This window comes from Amblyraja radiata, chromosome 23 (genome assembly GCF_010909765.2).
Source record: "Amblyraja radiata isolate CabotCenter1 chromosome 23, sAmbRad1.1.pri, whole genome shotgun sequence".
Lineage (NCBI taxonomy): Eukaryota > Metazoa > Chordata > Chondrichthyes > Rajiformes > Rajidae > Amblyraja > Amblyraja radiata.
This window is the reverse complement of record NC_045978.1, coordinates 5,159,127-5,172,623: the sequence shown is the minus strand read 5'-3', so window position 1 is coordinate 5,172,623 and position 13,497 is coordinate 5,159,127. Positions and strand designations below refer to the sequence as shown.

The 13,497-nt window shown below is 46.7% G+C and overlaps 1 protein-coding gene across 2 annotated transcripts in view; it reads right to left on the bottom strand.

Moving 5' to 3' along the window:
• Nucleotides 1-13,497, bottom strand: part of LOC116986176 (DEP domain-containing mTOR-interacting protein-like) — a 38,621-nt gene that overhangs the window by 12,143 nt on the left and 12,981 nt on the right. The window contains exons 3-7 of one of the 2 annotated variants that reach the window (XM_033041424.1): nt 11,273-11,396; nt 8,653-8,831; nt 6,551-6,733; nt 4,109-4,249; nt 1,155-1,225 (exon numbers count right to left, since the gene is read on the bottom strand). In XM_033041424.1, the coding sequence (XP_032897315.1) occupies nt 1,155-1,225; nt 4,109-4,249; nt 6,551-6,733; nt 8,653-8,831; nt 11,273-11,396 (698 nt within the window). The remainder of the gene's footprint in view (nt 1-1,154; nt 1,226-4,108; nt 4,250-6,550; nt 6,734-8,652; nt 8,832-11,272; nt 11,397-13,497) is intronic. The other variant, XM_033041425.1, reaches the window with a different exon arrangement.

Here is a 13,497-nt window from a genome sequence, read left to right as displayed (position 1 = left end):
TGAAAACAGAGTTTAGTTAGTTTGGATTCTCGATCTACCAATTTCGTTCATATTTTTATTTAATCTCCTTTCTCAATATTAGCTGAGTTCACACAGGGTGACCAGCGTACACACTCACTGCTCCATCCACTCAGCAGAAGGCAGGCAGATCCACCCACTTTAACCCACAAAGCTTCCTTGAAGTTCCAGCCACAACTTTACAAAAGGAAATAACATTTAAGATGTTCTATTATCCAAGAAAGCCACTCTTCTGTCTTGCAACTGGAACACCTCTGGGGTGTTGTTTTACCTACAGTTTCACAGAGATGCTGCCTAACCCGCTGAGGCACCCCAGCATTTTGTGTCTAACTTGGCATCGTGTTTAGCATGGACATTGTGGGCCGAAGGGCCTCTTCCTCTGCTGCACTGTTCAAACTATGTTCTGTGGTTAACAAAGAACAGCCTGGCGTGAAGGGAGGGATAGACTGGGAGAGAAGAAAGACTGGATAGACTCGGCTTGTACCCGCTAGAATTTAGGAGATTGAGGGGGGATCTTATAGAAACTTACAAAATTCTTAAGGGATTGGACAGGCTAGATGCAGGAAGATTGTTCCCGATGTTGGGGAAGTCCAGGACAAGGGGGTCACAGCTTAAGGATAAGGGGGAAATCTTTTAGAACCGAGATGAGAAAAACATTTTTCACGCAGAGAGTGGTGAATCTCTGGAACTCTCTGCCACAGAAGGTAATTGAGGCCAGTTCATTGGCTATATTTAAGAGGGAGTTAGATGTGGCCCTTGTGGCTAAAGGGATCAGGGGGTATGGAGAGAAGGCAGGTACAGGATACTGAGTTGGATGATCAGCCATGATCATATTGAATGGTGGTGCAGGCTCGAAGGGCCGAATAGCCTACTCCTGCACCTATTTTCTATGTTTCTATGTTTCTATGATAGATCATTCTTCCTCAGAACTCAGGCCCGGTGTTTAACAGAACTACTTCTGGCCAAGGATAACATTGGCTCCAACACACGACTTGTTTGTGCAATTTGTGATTGGCATGCTTATCTCTCCTGTGGAGGAATCTTAATTGAATCAGTTCAAAGCTTCCATTTGTGTTGTGTCACGGCCTCGGTGGCTCAGGAGCGACTGCTTCAAGCGGCAAGGAACGCAAACTTACTGTCAATGTTTTCTTTAAGTAAGGTGCTCCAGGTGAGAGGAGTTCTTCATTAGTGACTGGTCTCTTCAACACTACAACAGTTAACACCAGTGAGTGTTTGCACAAAGCATGCCTACATTTTACAAACTAGTAAAAGGACATTATGCAAGAAATTCTCCGAGCCGTGTTCTGGCAGTCTGCGGGAAGGGTGAATTAAAGGTTAGTACAGTTACAGAATCAATCGGCCTTTAGTTCAGTTTAGAGATACAGTGCGGAAACAAGCCCTTCGACCCACCGAGTCAACGCCGGCCAGCGATCCCCGCACACTTACGTTATCCTACACACACACACACACACTCACCAGGGACAATTAACCTACAAACCTGTACGTCTTTGAAGTGTGGGAGGAAACTGAAGATCTCTGAGAAAACCCACACAGGTCACGGGGAGAACGTACAAACTCCATTCAGACAGCATCCGTAGTCAGGATGGAACCCGGGTCTCTGGTGCTCTGAGGCAGCAACTCTACCGCTGAGCCACCATGCCAACCTTTTTAGAAGATTAGAATTTCAAGCAACAGTCCCTTAAAAGGGATTGCAGGATACGGTGCCTGTTTAATTGTTTGAGGTCAATGTTGTAGGACCCAGAATAACGACATCAACTCTCCTGCCCACACAACACCCAAATCATACCGGCCAATGGACCCAAGCTGAAGCTGTTTGATGCTTGTGTGCAGGAAGAAATTGCAGATGTCAGTTTTCACCGAAGATGAAACTCAGCAGGACAGGCAGCATCTCTGGAGAGTCATAGAAACATACAGTGTGGAAACAGGCCCTTCGGCCCAACTTGCCCACACCAGCCAAAATGTCCCAACTATACTAGTCCCACCTGCCTGCGATTGGCCCATATCCCTCCAAACCTGTCCTATCCATGTACCTGTCTAACTGTTTCTTAAACGTTGGGATAGTCCCTGCCTCAACCACCTCCTCTGGCAGCTCGTTCCATACACCCACCACCCTTTGTGTGAAAAAGTTACCCCTCAGATTCCTATTAAATCTTTTCCCCTTCACTTTAAACCTATGTCCTCTGGTCCTCGATTCCCCTACTCTGGACAAGAGGCTCTGTGCATCTGCCCGATCTATTCCTCTCATGCTTTTATACATCTCAATAAGATCACCCCTCATCCTCCTGCGCTCCAAGGAATAGAGTCCCAGCCTGCTCAACCTGACGTGGAGAGGATGTTCCCAGATATAAAAAGAACAATTCAGCTTTACGCCATGGAATTCAAAATTCTTAAACAGCCATCTCTACCTTTGATCACCAAGTTATATATTATGCTTTGATTTTCCTCGAAAGACTGAAATGCTTTATTTCTGTTAGCTATTAAAAACGGATTACATTCCCTATGAAGAACTCAGTTTCACATTTTTTGTTAATTGGCTTTGAGTTAAACTAAATCAAACTCACTCAGAATCTCTTTTATTTAACAGACTTGGTGCTACCGAGCGCTTGGAGTTTAATTCCATGCATTAAAACTCATAGAAGGGATCAAAAATTACAACTTGGTCCAAGTCAAACAAAGACTGCAGGTGGGAGAATGAGAACAAGGACAGAGTTGTCTAATGAATAACTATTTATGGTAATAGCCGACTATGTTAGTTCAAAACAACGTGCAGAGGTTTATTAACGAGTCAGCATGACTGGTTGCAATGTTGCCTGTGTCCAAAATAGAACGTATTTGAATCCTTAAAGTTGATTAATATCCACATAGCATTTCACAACTTTTGGAGGTCTAAGCTAGGGGTCGGCAACCTGCGGCCCCCGGGCCGAATGCGGCCCGTAACTCCAAATCATTTTTTCCCCCGTAATCATCCGGCCCTCCGATCGCTGAGCGTGGCCGAGCGGCGAACTCTGGCTGTACCTCATCCTGCGCAAAGCCGCCGGCACGGCCGCGCACCTTCCGTGAACACGTGATTTGATGCCTGCCATCCGGGGCGGGATAGGGGCCGCATCCACACGTGATAGATGTGGCTCGCCATCCGCACACAGACATGCGTCCTGGCCCCCATGCAGAACAAAGTTGCCGACCCCTGGTCTAAACAAATGACAACGCAACAATGATCATGGGTGAACGCATGATGGCCGTTTGACGGCACTGGGCCTGTAATCGCTGGAGTTTACAAGGATGAGGGGGCACCTCATTGAAATCTACCGAATAATGCAAGGCCTGCATAGAGTGAATGTGGAGAAGATGTTTCCAGTAGTGGGAGAGTCTCGACCAGAGGGCGCAGCCTCAGAATAAAAGGATGTGCCTTTAGAATAAAGATGATGAATAGTTTCTACAGATAGAGGGTGGTGAATCTGTGGAATTCATTGCCACGGAGAGCTGTGGAGACTTGAGTATTTGTAAAGCTGAGATTGAAAGGTTCTTGATTAGGAAAGGCATCAGAGGTTATAGTTTATTGTCACGTGTATAGGGAAACTGTCTAGTGAGGTACAGTGAAAAACATTTGTTGCATGCTAACCAGTCAGTTGGCAGACAATACATGATTACAATCGAGCCATTCACAGTGTATAGATACATGGTAAAGGGGATCATGTTTAGTGCAAGATACAGCCAATAAAGTCCGATCAAAGATAGTCCGAGAGTCACCAATGAGGGAGATAGTAGTTGAGGATTGTACTCTGGTTGTGGTGAATACGCTGGTGGCAGTGGGATGATATGCCTTGAGCTAAAATCACGACCCAATTATATGTCTCCATTGGTGAAAATAGTGCGCGGGGCGATCGCTGGTCGGCGCGGACTCGGTGGGGCGAAGCGCCTGTTTCTAAGCTGTGTCTATGAACTAAACCGAAACAATGAATGGAAAAGCGCAGTCTGAATTTAGCAATCATGCATGCTCGGCTTGTCCCTGGTCTACTGATTATTAATTAAATTAAATGTACACACATTACTGAATGTTGCTTGCTCCAACCTGATTTCGGGTTGCACTCCACTGAAGGCTCACAGGCCAGGCTTGGGCCTGCATTGTAAAAGGCGGTGGTTCCCGTGACAACAGAGGTTAGGCTGCTTCGACGCACGGCTGATACCACCTTGATCTCCTTGTTGGTTTGCACTGGAAATCCAAACAACAAGCGAGTTAGGCCCTCATCACACAGGCCATCCATTATCACAAAGCCAACTGCATCGGCGGCAAGGTGGCACAGCGGTAGAGCTGCTGCCTTTACAGCGCCAGAGACCCCGGTTCGATCCTGACTACGGGTGCTGTCTGTACAGAGTTTGCATGTTCTTCCCTTGACCTGCGTGGGTTTTCTCCAGTTTCCTCCCACGTTCTAGAGACGTGCAAGTTTGTAGGTTAAGTGTCCTCTGTAAATTGTCCCTAGAGTGTAAATATAACCAGTGTTATAACTAGGGTGATCGATGGTCGGCATGGACTCGGTGGGCCGATGGGCCTAATTCCATGCTGTATCTCTAAACTAAACTAAATAAAAAATGCTGAGCGTTCACATTTGATTGATTAAACAAATAACATATTATACCAAAGTAGAAACAGATGCCCAATTAATGTACATTTTAGTTTAGTTTAGTTTAGCGATACAACACAGAGACAGGCACTTTTGGCCCACACAGTCAGTGCCGACCAGCGATCCCATTACACAAGCACTACCCTACACACTACCCTACACACTACCCTACACACTACCCTACACACTACGGACAATCTGCAGTAGCCATTTGACCTACAAACCTGCATATCTTTGGAATGTTCAGTTTCAGTTCAGTTTAGTTTATTGTCACGTGTACCGAGGTACAGTGAAAAGCATTTGTTGCGCGCTGACCAGTCAGCAGAAAGACAATACATGATTACAATCGAGCCATTCACAGTGTTTAGATACATGATAAGGGAATAACATTTAGTGCAAGGTAAAGCCAGTAAAGTCTGGTCAAGGATAGTCTGAGGCAAGAACGGAACTCACTATCAAAACATCAAGGGGACGGGGGGCACATTTTTTTGTCGCACACTCACACACACGCGCGCGAGGCTTCGGAGTGTCACCACATGGCCATAGTCCCCTACACTCACTGAGCCAGTGTGTCAAACATATCAATGAGTGGATGAACCAGAACTTCCTCCAGCTCAATGCAAATAAGACAGAAATTATTGTCTTTGGTCCCAAAAAAACAAGGCTAGTGAGTGCTCAACTCGACTCAATTGCACTGAAAACCACAGGCAAAGCCAGAAACCTTGGTGTAGTTATGGACTCGGATTTGAATTTTAACAGCCATATAAAGACCATTACCAGATCTGCCTATTACCATCTAAAACATATTGCAAGAATCAAGGGATTTCTGTCCAAAGAAGACACTGAAAAACTTGTTCATGCATATATTTTTAGTAGGTTAGATTATTGTAATGGCATCTTTACAGGTCTCAATAAAAAAATCAATTAAACAACTGCAGCTTATCCAAAATGCCGCTGCCAGAGTCTTGACCAACACCAAGAAAATGGACCACATTACACCTGTCCTTAAATCTTTGCACTGGCTCCCTGTGTGTAAGAGGATAGATTTTAAAATTCTGTTACTGACCTACAAGGCACTGAATGGTCTAGGTGCAAAATACATCTCTGACCTACTTGTTGTATATGAGGCGCCTAGACTCCTCAGGTCTTCAGGGACAGGTTTACTCTGTGTTCCCAGGGTCAGAACTAAAAAGGCTGAAGCAGCATTGGGTTTTTATGCTCCACACCTGTGGAACAAGCTCCCTGAACACCTGAGGTATGCACAGACTGTAAGCGCATTTAAATCAGGCCTAAAAACACTGTTGTTTACTATAGCTTTTCCATAACCCGACATGCAGGTGATCTTAACCGACGAATTTTAACCCTTTTATGAGCTTTTTTAAATCGTTTTATTGTTTCATTGACGTTGTTTTATTATTCATACATTTGTCGTATTGCTTATTTTGCAATTTTTAATTATTGACTATTTTATTTTTTCTTTCCTGTAAAGCACCTTGAATTGTTGTTTGCACGAATGGTGCTATACAAATGCCTTTGCCTTTGCCTTTGCCTTCGGAGGCTCAATCCAGCGCTAAAAGCGGAGATTTTAAAATCGGGTTCACAAAAACTTGGGGGGGGGGGATGTCGCCCACCTCTCAAAACATGGGGGGGACGTGTCCCCTCTGGCCCCCCCCAGGTTTTCCGCCCCTGGTCTGAGGGTCATCAAAGAGGTGGATAGTAGCTCAGCACGGCTCCCTGGTTGTGGTAGGACGATTGGCTGAGGGTCACCAATGAGGTAGATGTGGGAGGAAACCTGGGGCGCCCGGAGAAAAACCCACGCGGTCGCGGGTGAACGTGCAAACACCGCACAGACACGCGTTACACGAGTGTGCGTTAGTTGAACTCTGGTGCACCTGAGAGGAAGCTGGAACCGTCCTGCTCCGGGTTGAGTTTGCGCAGGCAGAAGGGGCTGTCGTTGGACTCCTGCACCGTCCACGAGTCTTCGTTGAGGAGCTCGGTCACGCGGCGTCTGCGGCGGAAGTTGATGCGGAAGTGGTAGAGCAAGTTACTGTCGAAAAAGTGGTGGCGGTTTGAGACTGCAGAGCAAACAAACCACGCTCTTAATAGAGGCATACTCGTCATTACAGACTCTTCCAATTCCCTCGCAATATCAGCACGCAACAACTATTCACACAGTGTTTAAGAAGGAACTGCAGATGCTGGAAAATCGAAGGTAGACAAAAATGCTGGAGAAACTCAGCGGGTGCAGCAGCATCTATGGAGCGAAGGAAATAGGCAACATTTCGGGCCGAAACCCAAAGGAAATAGGCAACGTTTCGGGTCGAAACCCAAAGGGTTTCGGCCCGAAACGTTGCCTATTTCCTTCGCTCCATAGATGCTGCTGCACCCGCTGAGTTTCTCCAGCATTTTTGTGTACGAACTATTAACACAGATCTCCCTTTAGTTTAGTTTAGACAAACACAAAATACTGGAGTAACTCAACTCAGTGGGACAGGCAGCATCTCTGGGGAGAAGGAATGGGCGACGTTTCGGGTTAAGACCAGTCTAGTTCAGTTTAGAGATACAGCGCGGAAACAGGCCACCGAATCCGCACCGACCAGCGATCCCCGCACATTAACACCATCCTACACCCACTAGGGACAATTTTTACCTTTACACCAAGCCAATTAACCTACAAACCTGTACGTCTTTGGAGTGTGGGAGGAAACCGAAGATCTCGGAGAAAACCCACGCGGGTCACGGGGAGAACGTACAAACTCCGCACAGACAAGCACCCGTGGTCAGGGTCGAACCCGGGTCTCCGACGCTGTAAGGCAGCAACTCCATCGCTGCGCCACCGTGCCGCCCCTCCCCCAAGGCCCTGTTGCAATCCACCCAGTGGAAATGTTATTGTCGAAAACAAGGAACTGCAGATGCTGGTTTGCAAAGAAAAAGCGCAAAGTGCTGGATTAACCCAGCAAGCCAGGAAGAATCTCTGGAGGACATGGAGAGGTGACGTTCCGGGTCAGGATTCCCTCCTTCAGACTGATTGTGAGGGGAGGGGGAGGGGGAGGGGGAGGGGGAGGGGGAGGGGGAGGGGGAGGGGGAGGGGGAGGGGGAGGGGGAGGGGGAGGGGGAGGGGGAGGGGGAGGGGGAGGGGGGGAGATCGTTAGGAAGAAAGGACGGACAGAACTAAAGAAGAGAGACAATAAGTGAACAACAACTAATACTTAGTGAACAAGGAGAGAGGGGTGTTTGATAGGTTGATGGTTGGACAAAGGCCCAGAATGTGTGTGAGGAAAGGATTGAAGAGATGCGAATTGTGAAGCCAGAGGAGGGAATGTGGGGGGAGGGGGGGGGGGGGGGGGAGAGTGGGGCGCGTCTAGGTTGGGCACAGGGGAGGGGGTGGGGAATATTCCTACAGGTTTCCCTTCCTGTTTAGGATTAGGTTGATAATTATTGTCACCTGTACCGAGATACAGAGAAAAGCTTTGTTTGTGGATTTGGCCTGGAGCATGCATCAGATAGGGCGGTCATGGTGGCGCAGCGGTAGAGTTGCTGCCTCACAGCGAATGCAATGCCGGAGACCCAGGTTCGATCCCGACTACAGGTGCTGTCTGTACGGAGTTTGCACGTTCTCCTGGGTTTTCTCCAAGATCTTCGGTTTCCTCCCACACTCCAAAGACATACAGCTTTGTAAGTTAATTGGCTCGGTATAAATGTAAAAATTGTCCCTAGTGGGTGTAAGATAGTGTCAATGTGCGGGGATCGCTGGTCGACGCAGACCCAGTGGGCCGAAGGGCCTGTTCCCGTGCTGTATCTCTAAACTAAACTAAAATAATATCATGCATCATTACAACCAAACCAAACTCAGGTGCAACAGGTCGATCGAAGGGGGATTAAACACAATGGACTCTTGTCTCTTGAAATATAAAGGCAACATACGCAAATGCATGACCTCACATTTAATAGATTAGAAATAATATTTAGACAACAATTATCACGGGGTTCTCACCATGTTGAATAATTCCGTGTTCAAGTTCCCTTCGGCATAACTCCACAGCTTCTTTTCTTGAGGAAGCTTCACCTTCCTTCATCAGCCAGTCGATCATATCGCAACCAGAGACACTGCGGTGATACTTCACGCCATTTTCCTCTTGCAATTTCATGATGGTGTTCTCGGAGTTAATAAGCCTGCCAACAGTAGGAACAATAGTGCAGAGATGTACAGATCCCAAAACGGTCACGTCACTGCGGCCGGGACCCGGGTTCGGTCCAGACCTCGGGTGCGAACCTTGCTCCTTCTCCCCGTGACCGCGCGCGTCTCATCCCCATCCTTGTAGGTCAATTGGCCTCTGTAAATCGCCCCTAGTGTGTCATGAGTGGATGAGAAAGTGGGATGACATGGGACTAGTGTGATGGTCGATTATAGTTTTAGAGGTACAGCGTGGAAACAGGCCCTTTGGCCTACCGAGTCCACACCAACCCGCCATCACCCGTACGCTAGTTCTGTCTTACACACTAGGGACGATTTACAGAAGCCAATTAACCTACAAACCTGCAGGTCTTTGGAAAGTGGGAGGAAACCGGAGCACACGGTGAAAACCGTCGCAGTCACAAGGAGAACGTGCAAACTCCATACAGTCAGCACTCATATCAGAATTGAAACCAGGTCTCTAGCGCTGTAAGGCAGCAACTTTACCGCTGCGCCACTAATACCAGGTGATCGATAGTCAGTGTGGACTCGGTGGGCCGAAGGCCCTGTTTCCACGTTGATTCTCGGAACTAAACTAGAACTAGGAATGTCCAGAACATTTTCTAAAATAAGCATCAACATTGGATCCAAACCAGTACATTAAATACGTACTTCTTAGACTCCCTGGTCTCTTGGCTGATACTCAAGCCTTACCTTGAAGCACCATGCTGAAAACAAGTTCAGCAACTTCCACAGTAGTGTTTGCCAATAGAAATCTCTATGTCAGTCTGAGCCAGCTCTCGTGTCTCTGCATTGCAGGAATATTGCATGTACAACATGGGCCAGAATTTCCAGGCAGCAGTGAATTGCCCAATCTTGCGATTGACTTTGTCACTGAATATCCCTGGAGCGATTGATTCATGCAAGCTAGTGCAAGTTCACCAGGCACAATGCAGGGCAGCGCTGTAGGTAAACTACAGGCAGTCGCTCTCTGGGTTGTTTCTGGGCTGTAGAACTGTATGGATAAAATACAGTGCAGAATGAGTGTGCCTGGATGCTTGATGGTTGGCGTGGTCTTGGTGGAATTAATTGCCACAGAAGGCTGTGGAGGCCAAGTCAGTGGATAATTTTAAGGCAGAGATAGATATAGTAGATTCTTAGGTACACAAAATTGCTGGGGAAACTCAGCGGGTGCAGCAGCATCTATGGAGCGAAGGAAATAGGCGACGTTTCGGGCCGAAACCCTTCTTCAGACAGACTGTATAGTAGATTCTTGATTGGTACGGGTGTCAGGGGTTGTGGGGAGAAGGCAGGAGAATGGGGTTATGAGGGAACGATAGATCAGCCATGATTGAATGGCAGAATAGACTCGATGGGCCGAATGGCCTAATTCTGCTCCTATCACTTATGATGGTCCGGGCAAAATAATCCAAGTTTGTCCAAACACTTGCTTATAGCGAATAGCCTCTAATCCAGGCAGCATGCTGGTTAACTGCCTTTGCACCCTTTCCAAAGTTTCCCGATCCTTCCTGATAGATGTATATAAAATTATGAGAGGCATAGATAGGGTAGATAGTCAAAACCTTTTTTCCCTGGTTGGAAATGTCAACTACCAGAGGGCATGGCTTCAAGGTGAGAGGGGGAAAGTTTAAGGGACATCTACAGGGAACGGTTTTTAAAATATCGAGTATGATGAGTGCCTGGAACGAACTGTCGGAGGTTGTGGTTGAGGCAGAGACGATGGTGGCATTTAGGAGACATTTGGAGAGGCGCATGGATATGGAGGGATGGGGATTAAGTACGGGCAGATAAGAGCACTGTAGATCTTGGCATAATTTAAGGCAAAGACATTGTGACCCAAAGGACCTGGTCTTGTGTTAGACAATAGACATTAGGTGCAGGAGTAGATCATTCGGCCCTTCAAGCCAGGAGTAGGCCATTCGGGCCCTTCAAGCCAGTGCTGTACTCTTCGACATCCTATCTTCTTTCGTGCTCAAGTTACTGGATAATTTGACTCTATTTGCCTCCAACTCAAAGTTTTGGGAACGATCAACAATTAAAATTGAAAACGTTAATAATTTTAGTGTAAAAGTTAATACTTTTAGTATAAAATACAGAGGATTCTCAGTAAAAAGAGTTTAGTTTACTTTAGTTTAGGGATACAGCACAGAAACAGGCCCTTTGTTTTTACATTTATACCAAGCCAATTAACCTACAAACCTCCACGTCTTTGGAGGGTGGGAGGAAACCGAAGATCTCAACGAAAACCCACGCAGGTCACGGGGAGAACGTACAAATTCTGTACAGACAGCACCCATACTCAGGATCGAACCCGGGTCTCTCGTGCTGCAAGGCGACAACTCTACCGCTGCGCCACCGTGATGAAGGCCCTTCAAACTCAGCTTTGAGTCTACAGCTGAAGATTTTATGAGGAACTCACTTTTCATACAAGCTTTGACCTCTCATGAACACCTTCACTTCCTTACTTAAGGGAAATGTTCCATCATCTTTTCGGAATCTGTAGAGAAGTTTGGCATCCTTGAATTCTGAATGTCCGTCGCAAACTGCAAAGAGAACATATTTTTTTCATTGCTTAGTATTATTGCAGAAATGTGGTTATTGGTTAGTTTAGTTTATTGTCACGTGTACCGAGGTACAGTGTAAAGCTTTTGTTGCGTGCTAACCAGGGGGGGGGGAAGAAGAACAAATCAGGGCCGGCAAGAGATGATCTCAGGAAGGGTGGAGCCCACAATGGTCCATTGTTGGCTGGGGAAGGTACACTAACAAGAGGGATACAAAGATGTGAACAGTGGAACTGGTAGGACGACTGGGGTGGTGGAGGGGGGAGAGAAGGGAAGAGGGGGAAACATAGAAACATAGAAAATAGATGCAGGAGTCAGTCATTCGCCCTTTCGAGCCAGCACCGCCATTCATTGACAGATGGCACAATGGGCTAAGTGTTCGGCTGGCAACCGGAAGGTAACCGGTTCGAATCCCGCTTGGAGTGCATACTGTCGTTGTGTCCTTGGGCAAGACACTTCACCCACCTTTGCCTGTGTGTAAATGTGTGTGAATGTGCGTGAGTGATTGGTGGTGGTCGGAGGGGCCGTAGGCGCAGATTGGCAGCCACGCTTCCGTCAGTCTGCCCCAGGGCAGCTGTGGCTACAGAAGTAGCTTACCACCACCGAGTGTGACTGAGGAGTGAATGAATAATGCGATGTAAAGTGCCTTGAGTATTAGAAAGGCGCTATATAAATCCCATCCATTATTATTATTATTCAATATGATCATGGCTGATCATCTAAAATCAGTACCACGTTCCTGCTTTCTCTCCATAACCCTTGATTCCGTTGAATTGGCCTCCACTGCCTTCTGTGGCAGAGAATTCCACAGATCCACAACACTCTGGGACAAAAAGTTTTCCCTCATCTCAGTCCTAAATGGCCTACCGCTTATTCTTAAACCTTGACCCCTGGTTTTGGACTCCCCCAACATGGGGAACATTTTTCCCGCATCTAGTCGGTCCAATCCTTTCAGAATTTCCAATGTTTTGACAAGATTTTCCTCTCACCCTTCTAAATTCCAGTGAATATACCAGCCCAGTCGATCCATTCTTTCATCGTCTGAAATGCAGCCGTTACTTGAAGCCTTTGCTTCCAAGTTTTCAACCTGCCCTTGCATTGTGCTAAGCTATGTAGGAAACATCTAATTGTAAAAACACCACACCCCCAATGCCCTTGTTCTCCTCCCGAGTCCACTCCAGTTGTCACGTGTCCCATTAACCTACATACAAGGTGACATTGAATTACACTTCATTAATAATTACAAACATTGTAAATAGTAAGTACTTCTGAAGTCACGCGGTGAATGACATCGATGTTTTGTACCACAGACTTCAGTCATTTCTGCTTAGTGATTTTAATTCAGGACAAAATGTCACAATTCTATAAATGCTCCCACAAACAATGAAGAGAGAGATATTAAACATGGAATTTGATTTGTTACTCTGCATAACACAATACAGGAACGTACTGTTTTCATTGATCGGACCATGCAGTAATGATAGATGTGACAACATATTTTCAGTGCAAGAGTTGGCAAGGTCTTAACACAGATTCTACAGCGTTAAAAACAAAGTAAGTTGCAAGTGAAAGGTACAGATTTCTCTTGAGAAAATGGGGAATTGAACGGCGGTTTCTGCCATGTAATGGACCATTAGTTTAACAAAGAACTGCCGATGCTGGAAAAATCGAAGGTAGATAAAAATGCTGGAGAAACTCAGCAGGTGAGGCAGCATCTATGGAGCAAAGGAAACAGGACCATTAGTTTAGTTTAGTTTTGTTTATTATAGGAACGTGTGCAGAGGGGCAGTGAAAAGTTTGTGTTTCCGTGCTACTCGGTCAAAAACAAAAGACTAAAGGGCCTGTGCCACTTGGGCGATTTTTTAGGCAACTACAGGCTACTAGGCTGTCTCCACATGGTCACCAGGATGTCGCCTGTATGGGCGCGAGTAGTCTCTTCAGTCGCTCAAAGAGTCGTAGCGTTTTTCAGGATTTTGAAATGTTCAAAACCTTTCGGCGACAGTCGGCGACCGTTGGCTTGTCGTAGCTTGTCTTCTCCTGACGTAGGTTGTCGCCGGGATGGCGTAGGTTGTCGCCGGTACTG